The 24,578-nt window shown below is 47.0% G+C and overlaps 2 protein-coding genes and 1 long non-coding RNA gene across 3 annotated transcripts in view; 1 reads left to right on the top strand and 2 right to left on the bottom strand.

Annotated features, from left to right (window-relative positions):
- LOC122569040 overlaps positions 1–24,578 on the top strand; it is a 72,449-nt gene that overhangs the window by 8,851 nt on the left and 39,020 nt on the right. The gene's annotated exons all lie outside the window — the stretch shown is intronic.
- Positions 350–5,719, bottom strand: LOC122569038 (L-lactate dehydrogenase A-like 6A). The gene is made up of 6 exons (XM_043729491.1): positions 5,558–5,719; positions 1,614–1,731; positions 1,346–1,519; positions 1,065–1,238; positions 747–988; positions 350–673 (listed from the first exon to the last, which is right to left on the bottom strand). The coding sequence occupies exons 1-6, from the start codon at positions 5,717–5,719 to the stop codon at positions 497–499; spliced, it is 1,047 nt and encodes a 348-aa protein (XP_043585426.1). The 3' UTR covers positions 350–496.
- LOC122569036 (L-lactate dehydrogenase-like) lies at positions 6,766–10,727 on the bottom strand. Its single transcript, XM_043729490.1, has 8 exons — positions 10,608–10,727; positions 10,465–10,534; positions 10,094–10,240; positions 9,903–10,020; positions 7,517–7,855; positions 7,342–7,459; positions 7,143–7,266; positions 6,766–6,960 (listed from the first exon to the last, which is right to left on the bottom strand). Exons 2-8 carry the CDS (start codon positions 10,522–10,524, stop codon positions 6,766–6,768), a joined length of 1,101 nt encoding a protein of 366 aa, XP_043585425.1. The 5' UTR covers positions 10,525–10,534; positions 10,608–10,727.

The following is a 24,578-nucleotide window of genomic DNA, read 5'->3' as shown; positions in this document are numbered from 1 at the left end:
TAATGCTGCTGCTGACAAAGACAAAAGGCCGGTATCGGCGAAAGCGAATTTTATAACAGATTACCGTATCGTTGACCATCGCGTTTTCGAAACTGGCGTTCTTTGTGTTTGTAATAGCGATCGTTTTATCACGACCGGTCGCCGGTGGCGGGACGGTTAACCGCTTCGTACGTCCGCCAATTAATTATCCCTGGTCTACATTAATCTCGGCAAATTGGCCGAAATCGGCCGAGTGGCGTGCGCGTGCAATTTATAGCGCCTCGCCTATTCGTCGGTTGCCGAAGAAAAAGAAAAGAAATTCGGTTTGTAAAACAAACTGGCCGTGCTTCTTAAGCATGGATTCTGCCACCGAAATTTCACCTCGCTGCTGGTTTTTGTGTAATTTAATCAATACAACATTGTTCACGAGTGAACTTTTAGAATTATGGACTTCCCAACGAATGCACGAGTCGACGAAAGTGATGAAAACGTTTGAACTTGGTGAGATCGTAAAGATTCACTCCAAAGTATGAAGAATTGACTTTTGAGTCTCGTAAATGGCTCTGCACGAGGCCTCCGTAAGTTCTTGCTCCTCCGGCGTGTACGGATGACGAAGAAGCGTTTGTATGCCATTTCTGCCGACTATACAGGGCAGTGACATGTAGACATCTTTCTCCAGACCGTGTCGACAACCCTGGAAACGATTGATAACTAACTATCACGCGTTAAAACGGAAGAAGAAAGTAGAAGAAGGATTAAATCGTTACCTTTAGGTAGGTAGATACCGTCATGCAAATACAAGTATTTCGCACGATGGCATCTACGACTTCCGCCGCACAAATACCAGTACCCCAACAGCGATATCCTTTCCTTGTGATAAGATCTTTATCGGATTCGATTACTTTCGTGTGTAGTTCACCCCACGATTCAGGATCCGATTTAGTACCGATATCTCTGTTGATGTCTTTCAGTTTAATGCCCATGACTGTCACGGCGGACCAGATGGGTACTGTTCGGTGTCAACGTTTAACGCACTTTCAGAATCGATTAAACGTAACAATGACAGAATACGGTACGCTTATTACCAGACGTGGGTCCGTTTTCACAAATTATAGAGGCCTGCACCGAGTTTGCCGAAATTCCAAGCTTCTGCGCGATGAAGTACTGAAACCTACAGCTGTCCAAAAATGTGCCCAATCCCATCACACGGTGCGGTGGGAAGCCTGAGAGCTTCATGGCTGCATACGACAGTATGTCCACTAAAACACGACGTAACGTCGTTATACCACACCACGTTATATACCTATACCACGCGCATCGATATTAAAAAATGTAAAGTGCAACTATGAAGCCTGATAGCTTATACCTGGCGCCGTCACGATTAAAAGTATGCTGTTTGGTGCATACTTGCAGACCTTCGGGATAACGTCTTTAAAAATATTCAAATTCTGATCCATCAAACTGCCTTCGTCATCGTCGCTCGTAGCTCTATCCCCAACGGTGATCACGCAGACCGTCGCATCTCTAGCCATGGAATAATCTGCGATGGTCCCACGGTTGATAAATCATCGCGATTTTCTTTATTAACAATCTCTCGGACACAAAAACGGCTGAAAGATGAAATTTATTTTCACCTTTGGTACCGACGATCTTCGGGTTGCCGAGGAACGCCGCCGCGTGGCTGATGTCTTCCGCCTCTGCTTTCGCCAATTCCTCGTCCGCGTCTATGAACACCACCTCCGAGGCGAGACGCTGCAACAAGCAACAGAACCGGGGATTATAGAGAGTAATTAACAGGAACTAGCCGACGGCCGGGAGTTATTACGCACTCGAAATCGTTACGCAATCAAGACCCCCGGGAATCGCATTAAGAGTACGTGGTCGCGCGCGCGATCGATCGCGCCATTCGAGCGATCCCTTAATGCGAAGGATCGTTAGGGTCTGATCATCTCTTCGTTCGAGCGAGACCGGACTATTCCGTGAGAGGAGAGGACCACTTTGTCGGCGTTCGCTCGATCACGAGTCTTCCCTTTAGCTGATGTTACGTAACACGAATTTGATGGAATTTGAGATTTTTCACCTTGTCCTGGTAATTATCTTTGGCGTTTAGCAGATTGCATCGCTAGTTTTTGCTCGGAACGTCTTGATCGAGCGATATTCGTCGGTCTGGCTGGATGAATAGTAAAGAAAGCTCCCGTTAAGCTTCCTCCTCGTATTGTGATAATTCTTCTATTGCACCGATTCTTCGTCCAAAGAAAGAGCTGTTAGATGCTTCGAACGTCGAAGGAACGCGGCTGAAATAATTGATCGTGCATCAGGAACGTTCCCCGGGGCGATTACGTATTTGTCAAAATCTCGTTTCCTCTTGGTAATTGATGTTCCTCTATCGTCTAACGTCTATAATTTCGTGTAGAAATTTTTTCAGCGACACCTCGGGCATCAATCGCTGCGCGTTTTTAACTCGGTAATTTCTCTTAATCACGGTCTAATTCGTCCGGTTGAATAATAGGGTATCGGTGTGGGACGAGCACATACGTTTTCGTAGCAAATAGCCGAACCGTATACCGCGGTGCACGCTTCGCCCGCTTTCGTTTCCGCGCCAGCAGATGGACACATTTTTCTCTGACAGATGGTGCTTTCACACGTTAAGACAAACTCGCGGCTACCAACAGAAACGGCTTCTTAATATATTACGTTACGCCCTTGTGCTTCCAATCTGTTATTGTACACCGCTTAATCACCATACTTCATCAAGCATGACTTCCGCAGCATGCATAATATCGCAGCTGATGAAGTTTCCTCGCCGGCTCGTCGGTGTTCCTCCCTTATGCCTTCTTTCCTCCTCTTTTTTTCTCCTTTCTCTTTTTCCTCTTCCTATCCCTCGTGTAATACCCACACGTATCGCGCGACGATATTGAGCGGTAATTAACTCACAAAAACCCTCCTCCGCCGTGTGTGTTTTGTAACGAGATTTTTAATGACGCATGACCGTGGACAACAGCGCGAGAGGGAGCGAGCGTACGAGACAACCGAGACGAGGATCGCTACGAACGCATTAACGATTCCGGTGAAACGACCTGCGTCGTGTAATTTGCATTCGATCGAGTAAAACCGATCGCCGATCCTTTCCTACTTCACGTGCAGTCTCTCATGCGGTTCTGGTTACCTAGGCCAGTCAGCGCTTCACTCTTGGCTACCCTCGTCGATTCCGCTTCAGGGGAGCGCAGCTGATCACAGGTCGCAAGGTACCGAAGATGTGACACTCGATCCGTCATCAGGTCAGGTTTTATTATGCTTCCGCTGAATTAATTTTATTATGCAACGCTCTTTTCTAGCCGATGTAGTCCACTCGTAAACATTGCCATTTAAACTTACGATTATATGCGAATAATCGAACTATGTATATATTTCGCTTACTTTCTCTCAATCTCCAAATCATAACAACTGTAACTCGAAATGAAATATAGCTTTACGAGCAGGAAGCTTTTCACCATCAGTACCGACCCGTGAGATGGTTTGTACGATTTAATGCGACCCGACGGACATGACACGTAACAACGGGTCGGGAAGCGACGAGAACAAGAAGAAGATGAACGTCTTATGCAAGCACTACCGAGCGAGTTGGGCGTAGCGAGCTCGTAAGGTGGACAGTAAGTCGTGGAGATGGTACTGGAACGCTGGTACCTCGCGATCATCTCGTTGATGCGATCTGCCAAGCCAGGACCGACGGAACAACCGCACGATTCACTGTCTCCACTTCTTCTTATTCCTTCTCACTTTGCTTTCCTTGCTTCTCCTTAATCATTTTCTTTGTTACACGATATTACCCTTCGATCCATTCACCTCGTTCATCGTTGCCGTGATATCAAACATTTCTGGTGACGTTAATGAGTTCGATGGCACTTAAGAATATCTTCGGGTAACGTTTATTACTTGGTTTCATAAGGAAAATTATAATGCAGCGTCCAAAGGAGTGCCCGTCCCGGCAACTATCATTATAGATCTTGATGACAGACTGAAATAGTAGGAAACGGGAACAGCGTGGTCACTATTAGGGACATTGTAAACGTGTATAACGTTGTTACTCTACGAGCGGAATATAACGACATTCAGACCCGCCCCTGACATTCACCATGCGCGGCCTTCATTGTTTGCCCTCGTAACGATCCACGGAAACCGAAACCTGGAATTAGTCGCCCACGTTCATTATCTCCTACCGGAATATGCTAGCGTTCCGATTACCAGACTGCCACTCCTTCCACGATTCACCCCATTTTGCCCAGGCCTTTCTCTCACCTAACGACGCCCGTGCAGTCATCACACGCAGTGATGTATGTTTAATCCGGGCCAATCGTTCGATTAATCATTGATCCGTCGAGGAGTCGAGGACCGAACAATAATGCAATATGAATTGCAGAATGGTGACGTAAAGTCGTACAAATTCCATTTCATAATCACATAAAAGCAAAATTCAATAATGTGAATCGACTGAAAATAAAATTGTAAATGAAAAGGTTGCGTTAACGCAACGCTGGCTCTTAATGGGTTAACCACTTGACTCGCCCTCGTTAGCTATACGAGAAGAACATGAAACGTTACACTCTAGGGAACAGTGAAACGATTCGTAATGACAGCGTCATTCGTTCGACCTTGCATCGACAAAGAGGGAGGACTTTCCAATTTCGTTTAAACCACCGCTTCCGTGGACAAGCGGAGGTAAAGGTCTCCACCCGCGCACGCACGAAGAAACGAGGCCCTTGGATCAGCGGACGCGATAAGGATTGGATGTCCTCGTAGACGGGTATGGATTTCAGCTTTCTTCTTCTGGCGACTAGAATAAATCAACGCCGCGACGATCCTGCGGGGGCGTCCGACGTGTAAATGCTCGCGTTACGATCCGATAACGAGCAAAGGGAAGCACGTTCCTTGTCCTCCCTCTTTCTTTCTTCGTCCTCGCTGCTTTTAAGTTCCAATCTCTCTGCCTTTTCTTGTCGCCGAATTCCCTCTTCTGGTCTTTCGTGGATCATTTGCATAATATCCCATTTGATCCCGGCACACTAACGAGCCCACATTCAGCCTTCGTCCCTCGCTTGAATGCACGTACACGAGCGCACACGCGTATCCAGGTATTTCTCCGACTCCTTGCCCTTTGTCGACCACTAGAATATATAGATCTAGTAGGTTTGCTACCGCAACGATGATTCTCCTTGGGCAAACACGAATCACGCGCGCTGGTGGACTGGCGAGGGCTTGAATGTTGTTTATAGACGGTCATGCTTTTTATCGTCGCAAGGTCTTTTCGAGTGTTTGAACAACCGCTTCATTTCTTCTTTTCTTAATCCGTTTTATGTTTTACTCGTTGCTTGGTCACCAATTTGTCTCGAATTGTATTAATTCTTTTTACCGTGTGTTTAATGTTCGAAGACCACGATTTTCATTTATAAAAATTTCATATTTTTATGAGGTAATAGGTAATTTATTCGCTTAGATTCATTGTAATTTTAAAATATGAAGCTACGCGAATAAATTAAGTCAGAGGGAAATTGAAATAGGTTAGAGATACAAAATATTGACGAACCTTGAAGAGAATCGCGATTCCAACGGCGACACCCGTGTAACCGCTGCCGACGATGACGATTTTAACGCGATGACACTCCACGAAATCTTCCGGCTGCTTGGTGAGCAAAAACGTCGTGGTGTTCCAGACGGTATCGAGTAACTTCTTCTTGGGTACGGCCATCGTCAATGAACCTGATACTCAGGACTCAGGTGTAACATCCCGAGGATTTGATTGAACCGAAACTAGATCAGTAACCTGGAGTATCTCTGTAATACTCTATAAATTTCATCTCCATTAAGTTAAACAACGAAAGTGACAGTCAAACGTTGCATCGTTCTTTAAGTCTGAAGTTGTCTATTCACAAAGCGAAATGTTGATTCGCGACAAGATCGAGATCGATTGGAAAGGAACAAAGATTATACAGCCTTTGCGGAAAACTGCTCTTTCGATTCCTCTATAGCCCAAGGTAATGACGAACGTACGAAATCGATGGACAGCTGTCGAATCGGCACAGATGGGATACGCCGTTATCGAACGTGTATGCGAATTTCAATTTCCGCTTTGCCGGTCACGTGAGAAGAGTTTTTCGTCGGACATTTGAGATCCAATTGCTCGTGGCACCGGGCACCAGCACGAATATTAAATTGCTAATTGAACACTGCGCTCCGCATGAACCAGCCTTCCTTCCTCTTTCACCACTCTATTGCCGGAAATATTCGAACGTTCGTTGAGTAAATACCAAAGCTGCCCTCGATCTTCCCTCGAATGAAACAGCGAACAACGCGAAGTTATAATACAACAATGGTAATTTACAATGAATCCCAACTGCGTGCGTGTGTATATATATGTGGCTGTTTGAGATACATTTTCCATCTTTCCATCGAGATACGTCGCATCTCGTGATCAACGCACGGATGATCCATCGACAAACGCCACGAATAGCTCATAATAGGACACAAACTACACCAACGACCGGTCTTTCGCGAGGGACACGATAGTTTTCTAGAAAGTCAATTCCTGTACTGTCATTTATTATGGCGATCGAGTACCCGTACAGAGAACCGGTCGCCAGGTGCGCGCGTTTGTTATTGATGAAGACGCCTTCTAAAACGCTACATCCTTCGCCTCGATCTGGCACTCCTTGCTGCGTAATTTCCGGTAGCACGCAGTCCACCGTCTCGCGATTACTCTACCACGTCCCTTTTCTTCTCTTCGCTCGTTCCTCGCTACTCCGTCTCGTGGTTTGTCTCCTGGAGAATCCCGCATTCCCGCAGTATACCTCGAATACTGTCCGCACACGTCTGCACCGCTGACTTCTCTTGTTCGCTTAGCTTCTGTCGCACGGTACAGTACACACCCTCTCGACCGATCACACAGGGCACGGACATGTACACGTCCTTGTCCGTACCGTGAGCGCAACTCTGTGGACAGTATTTTCCTTCTTTGAAAACTATGTAACTCGATAGTTGGTAATACATCGACGAATATGTACTGCGAAAGTTTGCCAAGAGAAAAGTTTCGTTGAGAAGTAACGATATGCGTAAATACTTTTCATAACCATTGTAAAATTTGGAATTTGTAGCAAGCGAAGATGTCGACTCACGAGAATGTGCGTTGACGCCGGAAGCACGACTTTGGTGTTCCTAACAATTGCATCGACGATTTCCGCCGTAGAGATAGCAACGCCCCAACAACACGATCCTTTCTTCTCCTCCAGTTGTGTGCCACTGAAACGTGCCCGCGCAAAATGAGTTTAAACGATCTCGTTCCCCTTAACGATCTCGCCCGTAACGGTCACTCACACGTTCTTTACGTTCTCCGAGATTTCGTACCACTTCTCAGGGTCGTCTTGTTCCCCTATTCTAGGATTTATATCCCGAAGTTTCATTCCACCCACTTGGATGCTCGACCATATAGGAACTACAAAAGATACACGGTCCAATATACGATAATAGTTCATTATTGAGTATAAAATACCAGCCATGTCTCCTTGCGCTCCGACCACCATACAGGTAACTGAACTTCGCGCCACGTTTAATCTTCTGCTCACGAAGTCTTGAAACCTCGCGCAGTCTATCAGTGTACCGATGCCAAGGACGCGATTAGAAGGAAATCCTGATAGTTTCCAGGCGATGTAGGACATCACATCGGTCGGCTGAGTAACGACCAGGATGACGGACTTACATGCGAATCTTGCTATAGCAGGTATGATTTTCTTGAAGACCTTGAAATTGTGTCTTACGTTTGGGCTTTCACCAGGTGCAGTTTCGCGAGTGCAAATTATCACCACTGCGGATTCCTTCACCATACTGAAATCTGTCAGTAAAAATTCGTGATAATTATTGACGTAATAACGCACCTCCTTGCCATATGCAGACAAATTTCCACGTGCATTTTCTAAATAATTCCTCACTCGTTTTAGTACACATATTCGCTTATTCTTCGATCACTCGTTATCCGCCGAGATTCTCACTCGCATATTTTCCGCCGATCAGGTATCGTGGAATTCCGTCGAAAACAGTGGTTGTACCACGAAGAAGAACTGTCTTAAATTCGGTTAACGCGCATTCGTCGAATGCTTATGTGAAACACGTTCTACCCTAACCGAGATAAGAATACCAAAGAAAGGATCGTTAGAAGTCGGGCATCCCTTTCTGGAAATCTCTCGCTGGAAATATCCCGTTCGGTAATAAAGCCATCGAAAGCTGCTGGAATACAAAACGCTGGAAGGGATCGAACGCACCTTTTCTCTCCTATCCGAGAGGATACTCTCTTTTGTCTGTAGAGATGCGCCGATAACCGCGTACAGTACACGACATAACGTGGTCAAGACAAATAAGAAGCACCGATTTTAGGTAACACCTTTACGATACTTGGTACGACCTTGTATCGCAACCGAGATACACTCGTTGCTATGTAGAGATGACGCTTGAGATAAATTAGTCGGTAAAAAGCCGAGTATGTTCTACTTGTAGTACAGGTAATTGCTACTCTCGGATGCGGACGAGATTAAAGGGAAACTATGTGTACGGATGCGAAGCAAAAATTGCCGAGTAGAATATTTCAAAAACATCGTATCACAGCGTCGTGAGCATTCGAATTTACCAACGATTACAGCGTATAGTCGCTAGTAAACTGTGCAAAAACGACAACTGAGAGACACCAGATCCACTCGATCGAAACATCCCGTTTAAAATTCAAACGCGAAGATTTACGACCGCGAAATAATACAAAATGAAATCGGCTGGAAACACATGTAGCTGCAAATCGTGGCTCACGAAGTCGCGTCGTCAGACCGGTAAATTGCCAGCTCGAGTCGGTGTTTCCATCGTGGACGACCGCGAGAGAGCCAAGCTTTTGTTCCCGAATTCCGGAGCAAGGTGGTATATTTTTTTTCACGAGCGAGCCACGTTTACTGCCGGAGGCCGCGCACGGATGACAGAAGGACGCTCTGCGCGAAGAACGGAGAAAGGGGACCGGAGAAACCGAAAAAAGAGAAAAAAAAAATATGTATCGTGGAGTCGATCACGGCCGAGATAAATAAGAGTGGCACGGAATTTACGAGCTGGCTGGTGAAAAGCTCGGGGAAACGCTTGCTGTAGCATCCCGCGTGTAAGCACGCGGCGATGTAGATGAGCAACGAGATTAAGGGACAGGGCCAGGAGAAGAGAGAAGGATCCGGATCTCGGAACTCTGCTCGCCGTCCCGAAAATTCATTCCCCCCTTTCGGGACGGTGACCGTTCTTTCTGACCCATTGCACGTTGACAGAAGGTCTCTTGACGAACAAGTCGATGCGACGGCAGCGTCTTTTAAAAGCGGCAGTCCTGGATCGGGCCGAACGATCGCGATCGATGCTCGCCCCAAGCATCGTCAGTTCTCGACGCATCGATCTGGCGTTTCTGGAATTCGACCTGTTGCAAGGTGGATTTATCAATGGTACGTACACTGACACACGGAAGGAATTACCATGCCGAGGGATTAGCTTTCGACTCCTGGTTCTTCGGCAGCAAGTGGGCAAGCGACGATCGAAGTATGTATGTGGAACATTACTTGTTCCTGTTTTAAGCGTGTAAATGTTGGATGTCTTCGTGTCTCTGATTTAGTGTTAAACTGTACATCGTATATTTTGATGTGTCAGTATTACATTTTTTTAAACGATAAAATAACTAAATCGATCGATAAGTCCTACAACTTTTTTTTTACCGATGGCCAAAGGAAGTAAACTGTTCAAAACAATCGCGGAAGAAATAGCAAGGAACGAGTACCTCGTTATTTAATTTCAATTTCCATGAAAATATTCATCAAAATCAATCAGATTAAGATACATATAATGTGTAATACGTATATGAGACTGTCAAGTACCTGATGTGCCAGTTACTAGAGGACACCCCAGGAAAGCTCCAACGTGCTGAATATCCTCGGCCTCGGCGGAAGCCTTGTTCGAGTCGTGATCGATCAGGCAGACCTCGCTGGCCATTCTCTAAAAGTCACGGGGAATCAGACGGTTGATCGAGCGTCGCGATCCGCGCGGCTCGCTCCGCACTGATACTAACTCTCATCAAGATCGCGATAGCGCAGGCAATTCCAATCTTTCCTACGCCGATGATGGACACTTTGACGCGATGCGGATAAACGTCACAGGGACCAAGCTGGGTCGTTATCAACGCGTTCTTCGTGGTGGTCGTGATCGGCAGCTCTTCCTGTAACCAGATCTATAGTTGAATAACCCGAACAACGTAAAAGTAGCGTAATAAGAGACGGTGTAAATAATTGTAGATATCAAGGTGAATTTTAACAAATAATCCTTGTAATTGCAATTTTCTTATATTTCTATTTATAAAGTCGATGAGTGCAGCTTCTCAACGACCGAATTAACAACCGCATTGTATCAAAGACTCCATAAGGAACATATTTACAAACTTACATCTTCGCATTCTTCCCTCTCAGTTTCAGCTTCGCTCTTGGCAACTTCCGCGTCATCCATTTTGCGAGACCTGAAATCGTAAGCGTTTAATTCGCCTGTTTCATTGGCGCGATTCGATGGTCGAATATAAGCTTTGCATTTACCGGTAACCAGCTAATTGGGTGCAAGTAGAGTCGTTCCACGAGTCCAGTTGCCAGCTACTCCATCCACGTTATCGTTATTCGCAAGATCGCCGAGGTGGTCGCTGTTCCTTAACGTTCTCGTGGTCAGAAGGGTAAAACGGCAGGTAGGGAAAGGTCGTCGTTTGGTTCTTATGCAGATCCGGATCAACCTACGCAATAACGACGTTCGAGCAGAGCCTCCCGGTCTCAGGTATTTCAGACTAATCGTGCTCCCCGTTACGAGAAACTCTTCGTGGAGAAAGAGCGCGGGAAACTCCAGAGAATAACGACGGAAGTTATCCGCGCTCCTCGCTGTAAATTAGCCGCAGGTAGTCGCCCCAGGAGCGCAGGTACATCGCGCCCGATTGTTCATATATTTCTGCCCGATACCCACGCGCATCGATGTAAAATACCTTATTTTCGTGCATCAATCGCGGAACCACGGTCCCCCTGCGTCTTTATTTACCGGCACCGAACAGCGATACGTTTCGAATAGGTGTATATTGGCAGGGTGTAAAAGCTGCGCCATCAGCTTTTTATTATCGATCTTTAACCAGCGTACATTCCATTTGGAATGCTGACTGGTTTAACGAATGTTTGTGCTTAATGAAAATTACGACTTTGAGGGAATAGTAAGTACTGTAAAATTATGGCCAAAGTTAAGCTAATAGAGAAATCTACGTGTTTATAAATATTAAAACATATTGCTATGTATACAGTAGGGCTTAGAATTTATATGATCTTGTCAAGAGACAAGCAGTTCATGTAGCTGAAGTTTATATATCCGGAGTACATTGATTCTCCAACGTATGATTTTCCGTTCATATAATCGGCATTTATGTCCAAATAAATAGATTCAATTAACGGAAATTCATTTTATCCAGCAGTAATTAAATGGCTCGAGTAATTATGACACGTTGATCAACTCGGTTTGTACATTTCATTATCAATACGATAAACATCGATACGATACACAATATGAATCGATAAATCAATCGTCCACTACCAAGAATCTCCTCCTTAATCCAACATTCTCGCGCTTCCAACTTGGAACGGACGACACCTGAAGTTCATCAGACACTTCTCGCGTAAGCGTACAGTTTACACGTGCGAGCAATTCGCGTGGACTCGATTCGCCGGTGAACAAAGAGTGACCGAACTCTTGGCGCGAGGCTTTCTCATTTACCTTGGACCCCTTCGATAAATTACGCCCCCTGTTTGCTCGGAGCAGCGGCAGCCGAGGCGTTCCCAGTAGTTGGAGCGTCGCGGGACCTTAACACACATTCGAAGATGGATCTTCCTCTCGGTGGAGAAAGAAAGAGGAGGAGGAAGAAGAAATCGAAGAAAAAGAACTGGAAGAGGAAGGAGCTGGTGGCTTTTTTTCGAACGTGGTCCTCGCGAGGGAGCGCCAGGCTACGCTGCTGCTGTTGCTTCTGCAGCCGTAGCTGCTACACTCCGGACACATTCAATTTTAACGTTAATAATCACCGGGAAAAATGACGGGCTTAAATGCGGCCATTCATCAGGGACGATCGATATTGCGAATACGGCTTAACGACGGAGAGATAACATCGAACGTCCCGGTTCAGAGTTATTGAATCGCGTCAAATAATATACGAGCCAATAATGTATGAATAGTCCTGCAATTATGGACCCGCGATCGTATCTAAGGGCGCGTTGTAATTTAGTAATCGTTCATTCTTGCCGACGATTCGACGAATATCGGAGCAGTTCGATTTCTGTAAATGTTTTTTTTATTTTTTAAACGCTATCGTCCACCATGTGACAGTACCGATATCTGGTAACTTCGAGTGAGTTTCTTACATAAGAATATTCTGTAACAGTTTTATCTTTCCAGTCGTGGATAACTATGATCCGTTATCACGAATTATTGGATAATGCGTACTGTATGTTTCTTTTGAGGTCAACGATACACGGGATGGCTCGTGATGCTAGCAAAAATCGATGTCCATCGATTAAACGATCAGCCAGAAATACCGAAGCGGGTATGTAATATAAAGTTGGATGTTTATGGTTAAGCGTGGCAAGCCGGAACGGAACGACCCGCACCTAGATAATTAATTCCCCGCTTTAATTAATCATCCGCACGATTTTATCTCGCTGGGTCAAGTAACAAAGATAGCGTAAAAGTCAGTGTTTTATCGGTTATCGCGTTCGTTGTGCCGCTTGATTTACTATCGCGGATCTATCTGTTCCAATTAATGAAACGACCGACCGTCTATGGCTAATTTCCAGTCTGTCTCGACGATCCAGCTACGTGTAGAATCACGATCCGCGTTTATCGCGTTCGTCTTTAAAGAAAGACACGGAAAAATAAAAGAAGACGAAAGCAAAGGAAAGAATCGTGAGCAACAATAACCGCGCATCGCCGCGGGCGCTTATGATTAATTGGCGTGGAACTAGCGAACGCTTTTTTAATTAACCATCTCCACGAAACGTGACAGCGGGAGAGCTGGAATCGGCCGCGATAAAACCGCGATCGGTCGATAACGATGTCTCTTCAGAGCGCGGAGCAAGATTCAGCTGAGCGAACGGTGCAAACGATTCGCCTTCTCGAGATAGTCCTTGAAGGTTGGTCGTAAGCAACCGATCTTCTGGTACTCGGGTCCAGTCAACCGATCCCGACACTGGCTCGCGCATGCCTCTGGTGCACAATGCTTGGTAGTACTGCAGCTGATACAAGTATGTTCGCCGTGCAACCGGAATTTTAATTGGCTATTTGTTTGTCCGCTACACTTCGCGGCGCTGCTATTGTCCGGCCTGCCGGAGAAGAACGATCACCGTTTCTTCCCTTCCCTTTTCTCCGTTCCTCTTTCTCTCTCGTTTGGTTTGCTTTTCACCGACACGGTATTAATCCGACTCGAGGAAAGTCTTCTCTTCGGTGAGAGCCCAATCTATCTTTCTTCCTTCGTTCTCTTCGGGTCCCTCCGCGCGATGACTCTTTTTGTTTCGAAGTGCCGCTCGCGTCTAGGCCGCGCCATGGCTAGCGCCTCGAGTGAGGTACGATTTTTCGATGCCTCCCTCCCCCGTTTGAAACGATCCAACCAAGATTAAGACCGGATGAAATTGCAGTTATTACCGGCCGGAGACCGGACGAGGGCCTGCATGTATAATCCCGCATCACAATACGTATCGTTTCGCGGTACCACTTATCGAGTCATTAAGCGTTATGCGGTGTAATTGCGCGCTTTTTACCGAACCGTTGCGTTGGTACCACGACGGACATTAATCATCGATACGATCTTCTTTCGACGCCGCCATTGCGAATGTCTCAATTTACTCGGCACTGACTACGGCGTGAACGCGTCCCGACTTCTCTCCGTTGGTCCACCACGGATTTATCTCCGTCGAATCTAATTTCGCCTGCTGCCGCCTGCGCGGCGAAATACGAATTTAATTCACCCGACCACCCCGTCCCGGTCGGGGTATTCTGCTCGGTAACGCGCCCTAATAAATTAGCAAGCGACAGGTCCGCGATTCGGTTTAATCGCCGGCGCAAGAACCGACACGGACCGCTTGTCCGTCTGGGCCGCGTGCACGCGAGCGCGCGAGAGACCGGCCACTTGCCCGAAGCGGCCAGAAGGAACGCACTCTGTACTTTTTTGCACGCTCCGCGGAACTTATTCCAATTAAAATCGTACCTCTATTTTAGGTCAGCCTCCGGTTCGGCTTCGAATTAAACGGCCGCACCCGGTCCACCCGGAGAAACCCGCCACCATCTCCCAAATAAGCAACCAAACTCGAAGCTTGTCGCTTACCTAAGTACAATATCTCGCGATCGTGACCAAACTTAGTTCTTCTATTGGCTCGATTTTTACTCTTTAGTCGTCGAGGGTGAGTGCATGGCAGATGAACGTTAAGATGGAGTATGTAGAAACGGGGTTTGCCTCGATCCATTTTGGATAAATCACGAACGTTTTACTTCGAACACTTTCCGAGTTCTTTTCGAATTTTTGAGAAGAAACTAAACAATAGCGCGGGACATCCCAACTCTCGATATATAGGTAAATTCAAAAAGAATCTCGTAACAAAGCTACGAATATTTTAATACGTAAACTCGCATGTCATAAACTTTCCCGCCCACGAATCACGAAGAAACTACCAATTACAAGAACACGGCGAAACATGAAAAAACCGCGAGTCGTAAAAACCCGCCATCATAAAAACCTCAACCAACCGCTTGTATAACATCAGATACATCAGTCGAAGCTCGATGCAAAAGTGAAACAACTTCGTAAAAGCAACCGTTACGACCAATCGGATAACGTCCCTGACGCCGCATGTGCACGCGTGTCTGTCTCAGAGACAGAGGAGGAAAAACTACATCGTAAGATCCACTCAGAGAGACTTTCTCGAAGAACATCCCTCGGCTAGAACTCGGACGCGTATTCAGACGGTTGTTCGGCCATAATTGCAACGTTTACCTCGTTACTAAAAATCGGTCCGCGTTCTTTCGATCTTCCTCCGCGACGGGGACCTTGAAGCACAGTCGTAGGAGGTCGGGACTAGCACCGACGACCCCTGTGGCTCGCTGAAATATCGCGCGGACGACGTGGTTCGTTTCGATATTTCTGGCCCCGGGGCCTCGATGAGCGGTGAGACTCTTCGAAGAGATCGTAGGGGTCGACGGGTGGGGGGGGGCGCGACGAGGGTGGAGGAGGGCGGCGAAGAGAGACCTCTCGTTTTATTACACCGTATCGGGAAGGGGCGAGGCCGATGCGCAATTGTTTATGCCCGTGTCCCGCCCTATCGGACGCATCGGATACACTCTCGAATACCTACCACGTATACGCGCTCTCAACTAAACGAAACGTGCTGGCGTGATGCGTGGTACACGCACAGAAATGCCCTCGTGTTCCTCCTTCTCGCCAACCCCTTGCCCGATCCATCTCTTTGTTTCTTCGTTCGGGCTAAGATTATTAATGGCGAGGGTCCTGGCTCTACTTCGGCCTACCCCCGAGTGTCAGTTCCTTGACAATGACGAAGTTTGCACCTCGGGCCCACCTCTTCGCCCCGTCCAAAGATCGTGTGGTACACGCGTCGCGCGTCTTTGTGCCTCGTTTTTGTCCTCGTTCGTTTGTAGCAGCCTTTTCAGACGAGGTGTCTTAATGCGATTGCGTACGTTTGGATACGTTGGGGATAACGGGTCTGATCATGACGATGTGCATATATAATGGAATATATTTGGCTCTTTCCGAGGTATCGCGAGAAATCTAGGATGCCAGTGTTGGTTCGGACTTAGCACGGTAACGGAATAGGGTCAAGGAACAATTCTACGTTGAAATTGTCAGAATGCACGAAATGATCAACTTGAAATTTTTCGTAGTGATTTTATAAATCTATAACATTGGCGCGATTTTATGGGTCGGTTACCGGTATTAAATCGCTCGAAACCCGATATTCCAATATCTCAAGAAATGCGCACGTGTAGCTTTCGTTCAGAAGGAGTTGCGTAACAGCGTTCACGTTCGACAGGCTTAACGAGCTCCGCGAGACTCTCGTTTCGCCTAGGTTCGATTATGTCCGCGGCAGCGCTGCCCGAAGTGGATGAATTTATTTCCTGAAGTAATTGCACGGTCATGGCTGCTGTAGCGAAACGACTAGAAGCGCGGCGTTACAATGGCAAAGCAAACAGAGTGGCAATAACAAGTCTCATTATTTACGAGAATAACTGTACGTTAAAGGCCAGACAAGGCGTCGAACCGAACGCGCTAATAAAAGCGTCATAATGGACAGGTAAATAGACTCGGTGAGCGCTGATTATGCACTAGTTTAACTTCTATATAGCTCCGGCTAAAAACGACGATAGAAGACCAAGGGAATGAGCGGCAGGTGTTTCTAAACGATCCTCGTACGATTCAGAGCGCTTAGACGTGCAGCTGTTCCTCGGGTTATATCTGATCACCGAGTGGACTGATTTCGACTCGATAGTCATCTAGCAACTTATCCTCGAACCACCCCTCCTTTATATCAAAACGACCGTAATCTCGCGTCCGTTTCCTCGTCGAGACCTCCCAGGTCAAACGGTTTCGTGCGAAAAGTAGAAACACAGCGGGATCGTTCCTTGGAATAAAGACGTAAAGCGTTGGTCGCTAAGAGGAGAGTAGCCTCGGTCGTTAGCGGAACGAATCTAGATTCCATCGGAACGGCGCGGGTAATTGGCGCGATAGAAGTATCTGACAGGGGCGAACGAGCCGATGAAAGACTAGGAACTGCAATGGTGTTCTCGTGGCGATAATTAATACCGCGATTCGAGAATATGGCGCGCGATGGCGAAGGCGGAGGATGGAACGGGAAAGGCAGGAAGGGAAGGTGAAAAGTGCGGTAGGAGGTGACGGTGAGACGGACGATCGGCGCGCAACGAAGAAGGTGTATGTACGAAGGAGAGCTGATAAAATCACGCGAGCGAGAACACTCGGGTATCTCTCGGTATTCGCCGGCGCCGCCGTCGCGGTACACACCGCGTTCTGTAACATCGAGCATCTCCGTTTCTCTCGCTTTTATTCGTCCTTCCTTTCCGATCCATCTCCGCACCAGCCGTTTCTCCTCTCTCGCTTCCAGGTTGTGTTTCTTCGCGCCAGCTTCGAGCACGGCGCGAAAGAAAATTAATACTCGGCGAACGCGCCGCCATAAAGCTTCCCCGCGACGCGGTAATTATGTAGGGCCCCGTATTATGCGCCCTCGTTCCGACCGAGTACGCTCACGTGCTTTACGAGCTTCTGCGCCTAATAACAAAGGGCGAACGGTGAACGATGACAAGTGGAAATATCCGAAAACCTTGAGAACCTCGCATTCCTCCTTTTCCACGCCATTCCGCTAACAATTCAGTTGATGATACGTCCTCGGGCATTTTATCGTCCTGAAACCTTGGTCGTTGGTCTGGTTTCGTTCGACGCTCGATTCTTTTACAACGATGGATGTGATTTAATGCGAAACCAGGCTGGAAACCAGGTTTCTTGCGAGGAAACGCCGGGACTAATAACGCAACAAACAAGACGGCGATTACGCGCCAGCTATATAAAGTGTATCGCGCTCTCGTTCGATTCGCTTTTATGATCGTGCTCGCACCGCACAAGACCGTGCTTTACATGCCTTTACGCGTAATTACGAACTGCCGCGCGACTACGAAAGGTTTCAACGTGTGATTATCAACGGTTGCCCATTTTCTCGGTGAACGAGAATCGAGTCACCTGGTCTTGTTCAGCAGATTCGAGCATCGCGTTCACTCGGCAATCGCTACGATGTTACGCGCGATTACCACAACAGGTGAAACCGGATCGCGACTGCCCGCTACAAGAAATTATGTCAATGGTATCCTTTCCAACGAGAGTAAAATCAGTGATTATATTCAGAGAGATTTCTCGGAAGAGTTTAAGTTCGATGGAAGCGGATGTGCTGTAAATTAGAAAACTTGTCAAGGAAGGCCTCCAACGACGGCCTCTTATATTCCTCCAAAGAGATTTAATTAAGAGGAACCTATTACAAGAAACGTTTTTATGAATTTAATTAATTCCCTGACTTATGCTATTTGTGGCGGTTAAGCTAAATTATACAGGATACTCCGATAATTATTTCCATCTTACGAAATTACAGTGAAATATAAAAATTAGAAAAATTTTAAATCAAGCGGACAGGGCATACGAAATTGATTTCTCCTTATTTGTTTTCTTCTACTGGTTTCACGTCTCGCGTAACAAACGCACGGAAGTGAACGTGGATACAAACTGGAAGATTCGTTCGGCAATACCTTTCCAAAGCCATCCGACCTATTCTAAAAGCCACTTTGCATTTATATGAACGCGGCGTGTATGTATTCGGTTCGGGTTCCATCCACGAAACGAACGCGGCTCGATGCATACGCTTATCCTCTCTCTCGCGAGCAACGTTCGTAGTCCCGCCGCGGTTACTCGCCTAGTCGATGAGCTGGTTCGCGGGAAGGGTAGGAAGAAGCAAGGAAAGGGGATGAAAGAGGCGGAGGAGGAAGAGTACAGAGTAATCGAAAGAGGAGAAGAAGGTGAAAGAGAATCGAAGCGTACCGAGAAGAAAGGGAGGCCGCGAGAGAACCGAGAGTAGATGAATTATGTTAAACGCCTGTTTAAATACATGTACGCCTAGGGATACACACAGCGCGCGCGCAAGTTCAAGGAGGCCGCGCGCCCCATTCGTCTTCTCGATTTATATTAAATCGCCCCTCGAATGACCCGACAACGCGGTTCGCGTTCTCCCTTTATCCCCCTCTTTCAGCCGAACCGAGCGTTAGCTCGCGTTTCTTTATTTCCTCTCTCGATAACAACCCCGGCGACGGCCATGCCTCGTTTCGGATTAAAATACCGTACGGTCTAGTACATGCAGGAGTGTCCTTCCTGCGTCACGATCTCTTTTCATTAGAAAGATCTTATTTAGAAAGTTTGAAAAGGTCCCATGGTTCAGTTTACTTCAATGGAATCATATCACTGTAGAAAGATTCTTGATTACAAAAGTATGCAAATTACGACAAATTTTTGAAATCAACTCGTTAAGCATAAATCACATAAGTGACTTGAATCGCGAAGAGTCAGGGGGATTCAGGAATCGCTGGAAACGTACTAATTTGCTAATAGCTTGAATTGGACAAGAGGGTGCCTCGTCCTTGGGAAAGGTTCAAGGAAGACCAGTAACGCTATTGTCTCAGGCTGAACTCTGAACCTTTCCACGAATGATACACTCGGGTAAACGTCGCTGGTCAAGGTCGCTCGCAAACGAAGCCTGAGTAAACTCAATTTACAAAGAACTCCTTCGATCGTGTCCATGTAGAATATATTTGGCCGAGACGCTTATCAAACGGGTATAGGTACTGCCTTGTCAGAATGTCGATGTTAACACTAACGTAACAACCTCCGCACGTCACGTTCATGTACTCGATCTTCGCAAAAATTCTGATAAAAAAAGCACCGGAGAAAAGGTTCTCAGACACGGCGAGTTTCTCGATTTCCTGGCCGATTTTATCATTTATCAAGAGGCCGTGGCTCGATCCTAGCCTATCCTACTCGTATCCGCTGGTTTCCGTAAGTCTTGACGCATGTCCTCACGTTTCTCGTTCGGCTCAGGGAGGAACTGGCTCGAGTGGAGCGTGGCCAGTCGATCATAGCTGATTTACTTTATGACTTCTAGCTGTGTGTACCGCAACGGTATACACAGATCGCGGCAGATATACATTCAGGTGTAAAAGCGGCTTCTCATGCCTCGCCACGGCCGAGTCGGACATTCGCGGAAGAGGAAACTTGTAAGGTTACCCGCGAACCATCCTCGACGATGTTCGATGCTCCGCTCCGTGTGCAGGTGCACACTCTCGACTCGGTGTACGATCGCCTCGCGAGCATTCCTGCGGACTTCTTCGTCGTAACATTAAAATATCGCGTATGACACTTCGCTCGGTAACCTTCTCGGAGAGAGGAGAACTACAATTCACTGACTTGTAACCTGCGTTATAAAGTGAACGATAAAATTCGAGATCGCTGATTCACGATCCTATTTACGTTTACGAAAAATCTTTACGATAAATCAGAAATTTGACGGGGTTTAAAAAGTCCAATTCGAAAATTCGCTGGTAATCGATATTGCAATTTCGCGACGCTTTAAAGACTCGCCCCATCACGAGTAGATCGAGCGGAACGAAACAGCCGGGAATACGCTTCGGCGGGATGCAAACGAGTATCCTACGAGGGCCGAGGAATTTTTTAATTTGCCCCTCTTCGCCCGTATCTTTCGTCGCCGATCTTCGATAGCTCGTACAATGGCGGTTCGCTATTACTAGTTCTAATTAGACGATACGTCCCGCGGACTTATCTAGATGTATACGCGCGGATGTATAAGATACAAATCAACGTGGCGGCCGGTGTCGATTCGTGCGATTCATCTTCGAGGAATCAGCGGAGCCGAGCTCGCGAACGCCGAGTGCCGCGGGACATTACAAACTGGCTGGTGATGATAATGAATAGAAGAAGTACGCAAAGACGCGTAGCGGTGTTTCATCGGGAGTTCCTGGGGTCTGTTCGAGCAAATAAACGATAAATATTAATTGAAATCGGCGAGATAAAACAAATGAATCCTTTTGCCACCGGGACGGACGCCGGTCACGAGCCAGCTCGCTTTCAGGAGAAAAAAAGGAGGGTAAGAAGCACACAAAGAAGGAAGCACAGCGAGGGAGGCGATTGAAAGAGAGAAGAAGAGGTAGGTATGTATGTAGAGGTACGCGGAATCGTGGCTCGAATCGCGAAGAGAAGCGAGACGGAGTGTGTTCGACGAAAGGAGAAACGTTACTCGCGAAAAGAGACCGAACGATCGAGTGGGAGAGAGAAGTTTGTTCGGTCAGGTAGAACGACGCGGCGGCGGCTTCGACCAGTTGATTTATATAGAATCATATCTCCATCTGAATGTCTTCATTTTTAACGCACGACCGCGCTATCGTTCCCTCTCGCCGAAGTTCGCGCAGCAGCTCCGTTTCGGATGGCCTGTTCCCGTCCCGCTCTGGCGCACGATCGAGAGGATTCACCGACGCGCGGACAGAGAAGCGACCGATGAAATGTGAAAAAAGAAGGGAAAAGAGATGTTCGCGCTCTACGGACCTTCGGACCTGGCGAATTTCACCGACGCCCGCTCGACGGTGGTCCTTACGGTTTAATTTCTCCGGCCTCGCCACCTCTCTGTCTTTCGCCTGGCCTTCTTCGCTTTTTTTTCTCGTCTGTTTTTCTTACCCGTCTCCTCTGTGACTTCCTCGAGCGCTCGACCCCGATGCCTGGTAAACGTCATCGCGTTTAATACATGCGCACCGATCGCCTCGGAGAGATCTGTTCGCGTTATGCTCGATGTTATGGGCATTTTGCACGGGACGTCGATCGAACCAACGATACGCTCGTACACAGGATGATTTCGTGGCACTGGCGCGTGGAGAATCGCGATTCGATATTTTCGGCAGTTAAACGAGCTTTAAAAGGGTGAAGTTAGGTCACTCTCGTCGCAAATGAGAAAGAAACCGATCGTACTGCAATTTCTACCGACCGTTCCCTCTTTCGAACTTCTTTAAATCGCTTCTTTAAAGTACGGCGTTTTTCTTCGATAGCCTCGAAACGACTATACCCTACGAACCAACAACATCTAGCGCAATGAATTTCGCTTCCGGTGGAGAAAGATATCCTCTTCGATGACTCATGAACTCGTCCAGCTTGCTCTCTCGTCGAGTCGATCGAAGCAGACGTGACGAAGGGTTAGAAGAGTCTCTATCGAGGTATCGTCTGAACTCTAGAGAGTCTACGATGATCCTTTTTGCTCGCGTCGTGTCTGGAGGGTACTCGTAACGGACCCTGACGACTTCTTTCGTACGATGACCAGCGATTCTCGACAGGCTGCGTGCTGACGATTGCCTTCGATCCCATTTCCGACACACCCTCGCGTCGTTACGAGAAGATATTCATCCTTATTCGTAGCCGCGGATCATCGATGATGTATGCGTTCCAACCATGCCGGCGGTGCTCGCGTTTACGAAGCAACGGTGCTCTATCGTGACACAGGTATCGTACAGGAAACGGTCGAGGCAGCGTGTTATGTGGTTTAGAAAACGGGGTGGGTCGCGTGATGGAACGTTGCGAGCATAAATATCGATGGGATAAAAGCAGGAGGAGTGCCGATGGTATTTCGATGATGATCTTTATTCGGAGGCTATTCGGAGATGATGTCTGTTTTGCATGCTCGCTATGTAGCACCTTGTGTACGTTGTGTAATAGGCGGATCGGACTTTCGTCGGAGCAATCGAACGCGATTAGAACGTCGAATCATGGATCGGAGTATATAATGTGTGTGGTATATAGAGATGTATGCTTGCACCGTTTTTACGTTACTCGTGTACGCGGTTTTGTTGCAGAGGGAAATCCTGATAAGACCGTAGATACAGTTTAACCGCAATGTGTAACGTTACCTGATCTCTAAACGTTATAGAACGTTCTAATACAAGATGCGGAAACCACGGTAACCGAACTCGCAGCATACTGCCGCTATCCTTTTCATTTTTATACTTCACCAACGCTATTTACGCGTCGAATAGCACAATCAACGAAGCCATCGTTTATCTAATCATCGCGGTTCAACACACATTGACCGTGTACTGATCAAACGATGCGCGATATGTTCTTCCCGATGCATTCCCAACCAACGTCCAAATGGAAGGTCTTTCGTAGCCGTTCGCCAGGCAAGAAACATAGAAACATTCGCGATACATCATCAATCCCATTAGTTCGCAATTACATAAGTGTCCTCTCATCGAGAGCCGCCACGCAGCTCCGCGATGATAAATTCCACCGTCTCTCGCTCGTTGGAGCGCGCAGGTGCAGAGTTTCGTACCGTAAGATTCTCTCTCCTTCGAGTCGCGCACGCTAAGAGAACTTTCATTTCTCGGCTGCCTGTTCTCTCTTTTATTATCGTTCGCCTTTCATCCCCGCGATATCGCGCGGCCGGTAATAACGCATGTTGAAACAGCGTACAGTAAGGTACCGGACACAGGGACCGTTGACTGGACGCGCTGCAGTTTTGCTTTACGACGCGGCTGACTGACATTTAATGCCGAATGGCGCCCTTTAGCGCCTTTACCGCCCGTGAACGCTTTGACCCGGGGCTGCCACCAGCTAATTCTTCGCAGATTTCGCCGCGAGTCCTCCGCCTCGCAATTTTCATCTTCTCGTCGCCATCGAGGCGGAAGAAACGTGATTCGTTTATGCGAGAAAATTTCTTTCAAAGGAAGGAAAAGAATTAAAGGACCCGATGGATAATTGATATAAATGCATTTTTTCATCTGTGATCTATCTTTTCTCAAAATCGAAAGTTAATAATAAGCTTGTTGTTTAACGAAGAATAATTTTTAATACATATGTATATTTGCGGCAGTTGAATATGAGATGCGGTTGCAAGATGAAGTGTTATTGCGTGTCGTAAGAACGGTTTTATAATGTGGCATAAGAAGGCAGGCTTGATAACATCATCAAGCTTGTATATTCAAAAAAGGGGTAACAGATGTGTCAAGTGACACCTTCTGAGTTCCCCGGTTTGACAAACTTTCCCCAATGTTGCATAACACAGAACATTCGTGTGAGATACACTATCCATATACATATGTCGTAGATATTTCTATGGAGTTCACGGTTTATGAAGTATCTTCTGGAAGATGATATATTCCAATGGCGACTCTTTTAAAAGAGTTTAAGATATTCCATCTATGGATACGAAAAAATTAATAATTGTTATCTAAAAATCAATTTCCAATGGACTTCCATCGCCTTTCGTTCATATCAATGGCACGTTCATCCGTCGTAAGAAATCAAAGTTATTATCGGTCGAAGAGGAAGCCAGTGCGTCGTACGATCGCCACTTACTCTCACCAAGATCTATCCAACGCGCGCGGCACTGAAATTTATTGCAGGAACCGTATGACACAGGGGGATTGAGAAAATTAGCGTACCGGACGAGGAATTCCTGACACCAGGCTGCGAAACGAGACAAAAAACAATACGAGAACTTAAATACAGGCGTTTTTCTGAGCCTCCATTCGCTGGGAGAAATACAGCCTGCGTTAACCGGGACGTTTATAGCGCCGTGAACAGAGCCACATTGCCGCGATTTGCAAATATCTTACGCGAAAGGGCGTGACCAGGGCTCACGATATTCCGGACCATCAGAAAACACAACTTTCGGCTACGTTTAATGTCCCGGCTATCGAAAGCATCGCACAATCTGCGACGAACGTCTCGCGCACCTGACGTCTACCGCAACGAACACGTGTACCGACACGTTCGATGGTTTATCCAGCGCGATTAAACCTTATTTATCCGACGATTATCGACGCGGATGCTTACTTTGTGCCAGGGTTATTAAAATTCCAAATATCGCTACACCGTTATTCCGGTTATT

This window comes from Bombus pyrosoma, linkage group LG7 (assembly GCF_014825855.1).
Source record: "Bombus pyrosoma isolate SC7728 linkage group LG7, ASM1482585v1, whole genome shotgun sequence".
Taxonomy (NCBI): domain Eukaryota; kingdom Metazoa; phylum Arthropoda; class Insecta; order Hymenoptera; family Apidae; genus Bombus; species Bombus pyrosoma.
Note: the sequence above shows the minus strand (reverse complement) of the source record. Positions and strands in the feature narration are given on the sequence as shown.

Bases quoted from the DNA above. Each gene is read 5' to 3' on its own strand.
- LOC122569038 (XM_043729491.1), bottom strand. From the start codon at position 5,719: ATGGCCGTACCCAAGAAGAAGTTACTCGATACCGTCTGGAACACCACG. The intron at 1,239-1,345 runs GTATAAGCTATC...GTCGTGTTTTAG, and splicing joins TTTAATCGTGACGGCGCCAG to TGGACATACTGTCGTATGCA. The intron at 989-1,064 runs GTAATAAGCGTA...GACACCGAACAG, and splicing joins TGAAAACGGACCCACGTCTG to TACCCATCTGGTCCGCCGTG.
- LOC122569036 (XM_043729490.1), bottom strand. From the start codon at position 10,524: ATGGATGACGCGGAAGTTGCCAAGAGCGAAGCTGAAACTGAGAGGGAA. The intron at 7,267-7,341 runs GTGAGTGACCGT...GGCACGTTTCAG, and splicing joins TCGGAGAACGTAAAGAACGT to TGGCACACAACTGGAGGAGA. The intron at 6,961-7,142 runs GTGAGTCGACAT...TACTGTCCACAG, and splicing joins CGGCGTCAACGCACATTCTC to AGTTGCGCTCACGGTACGGA.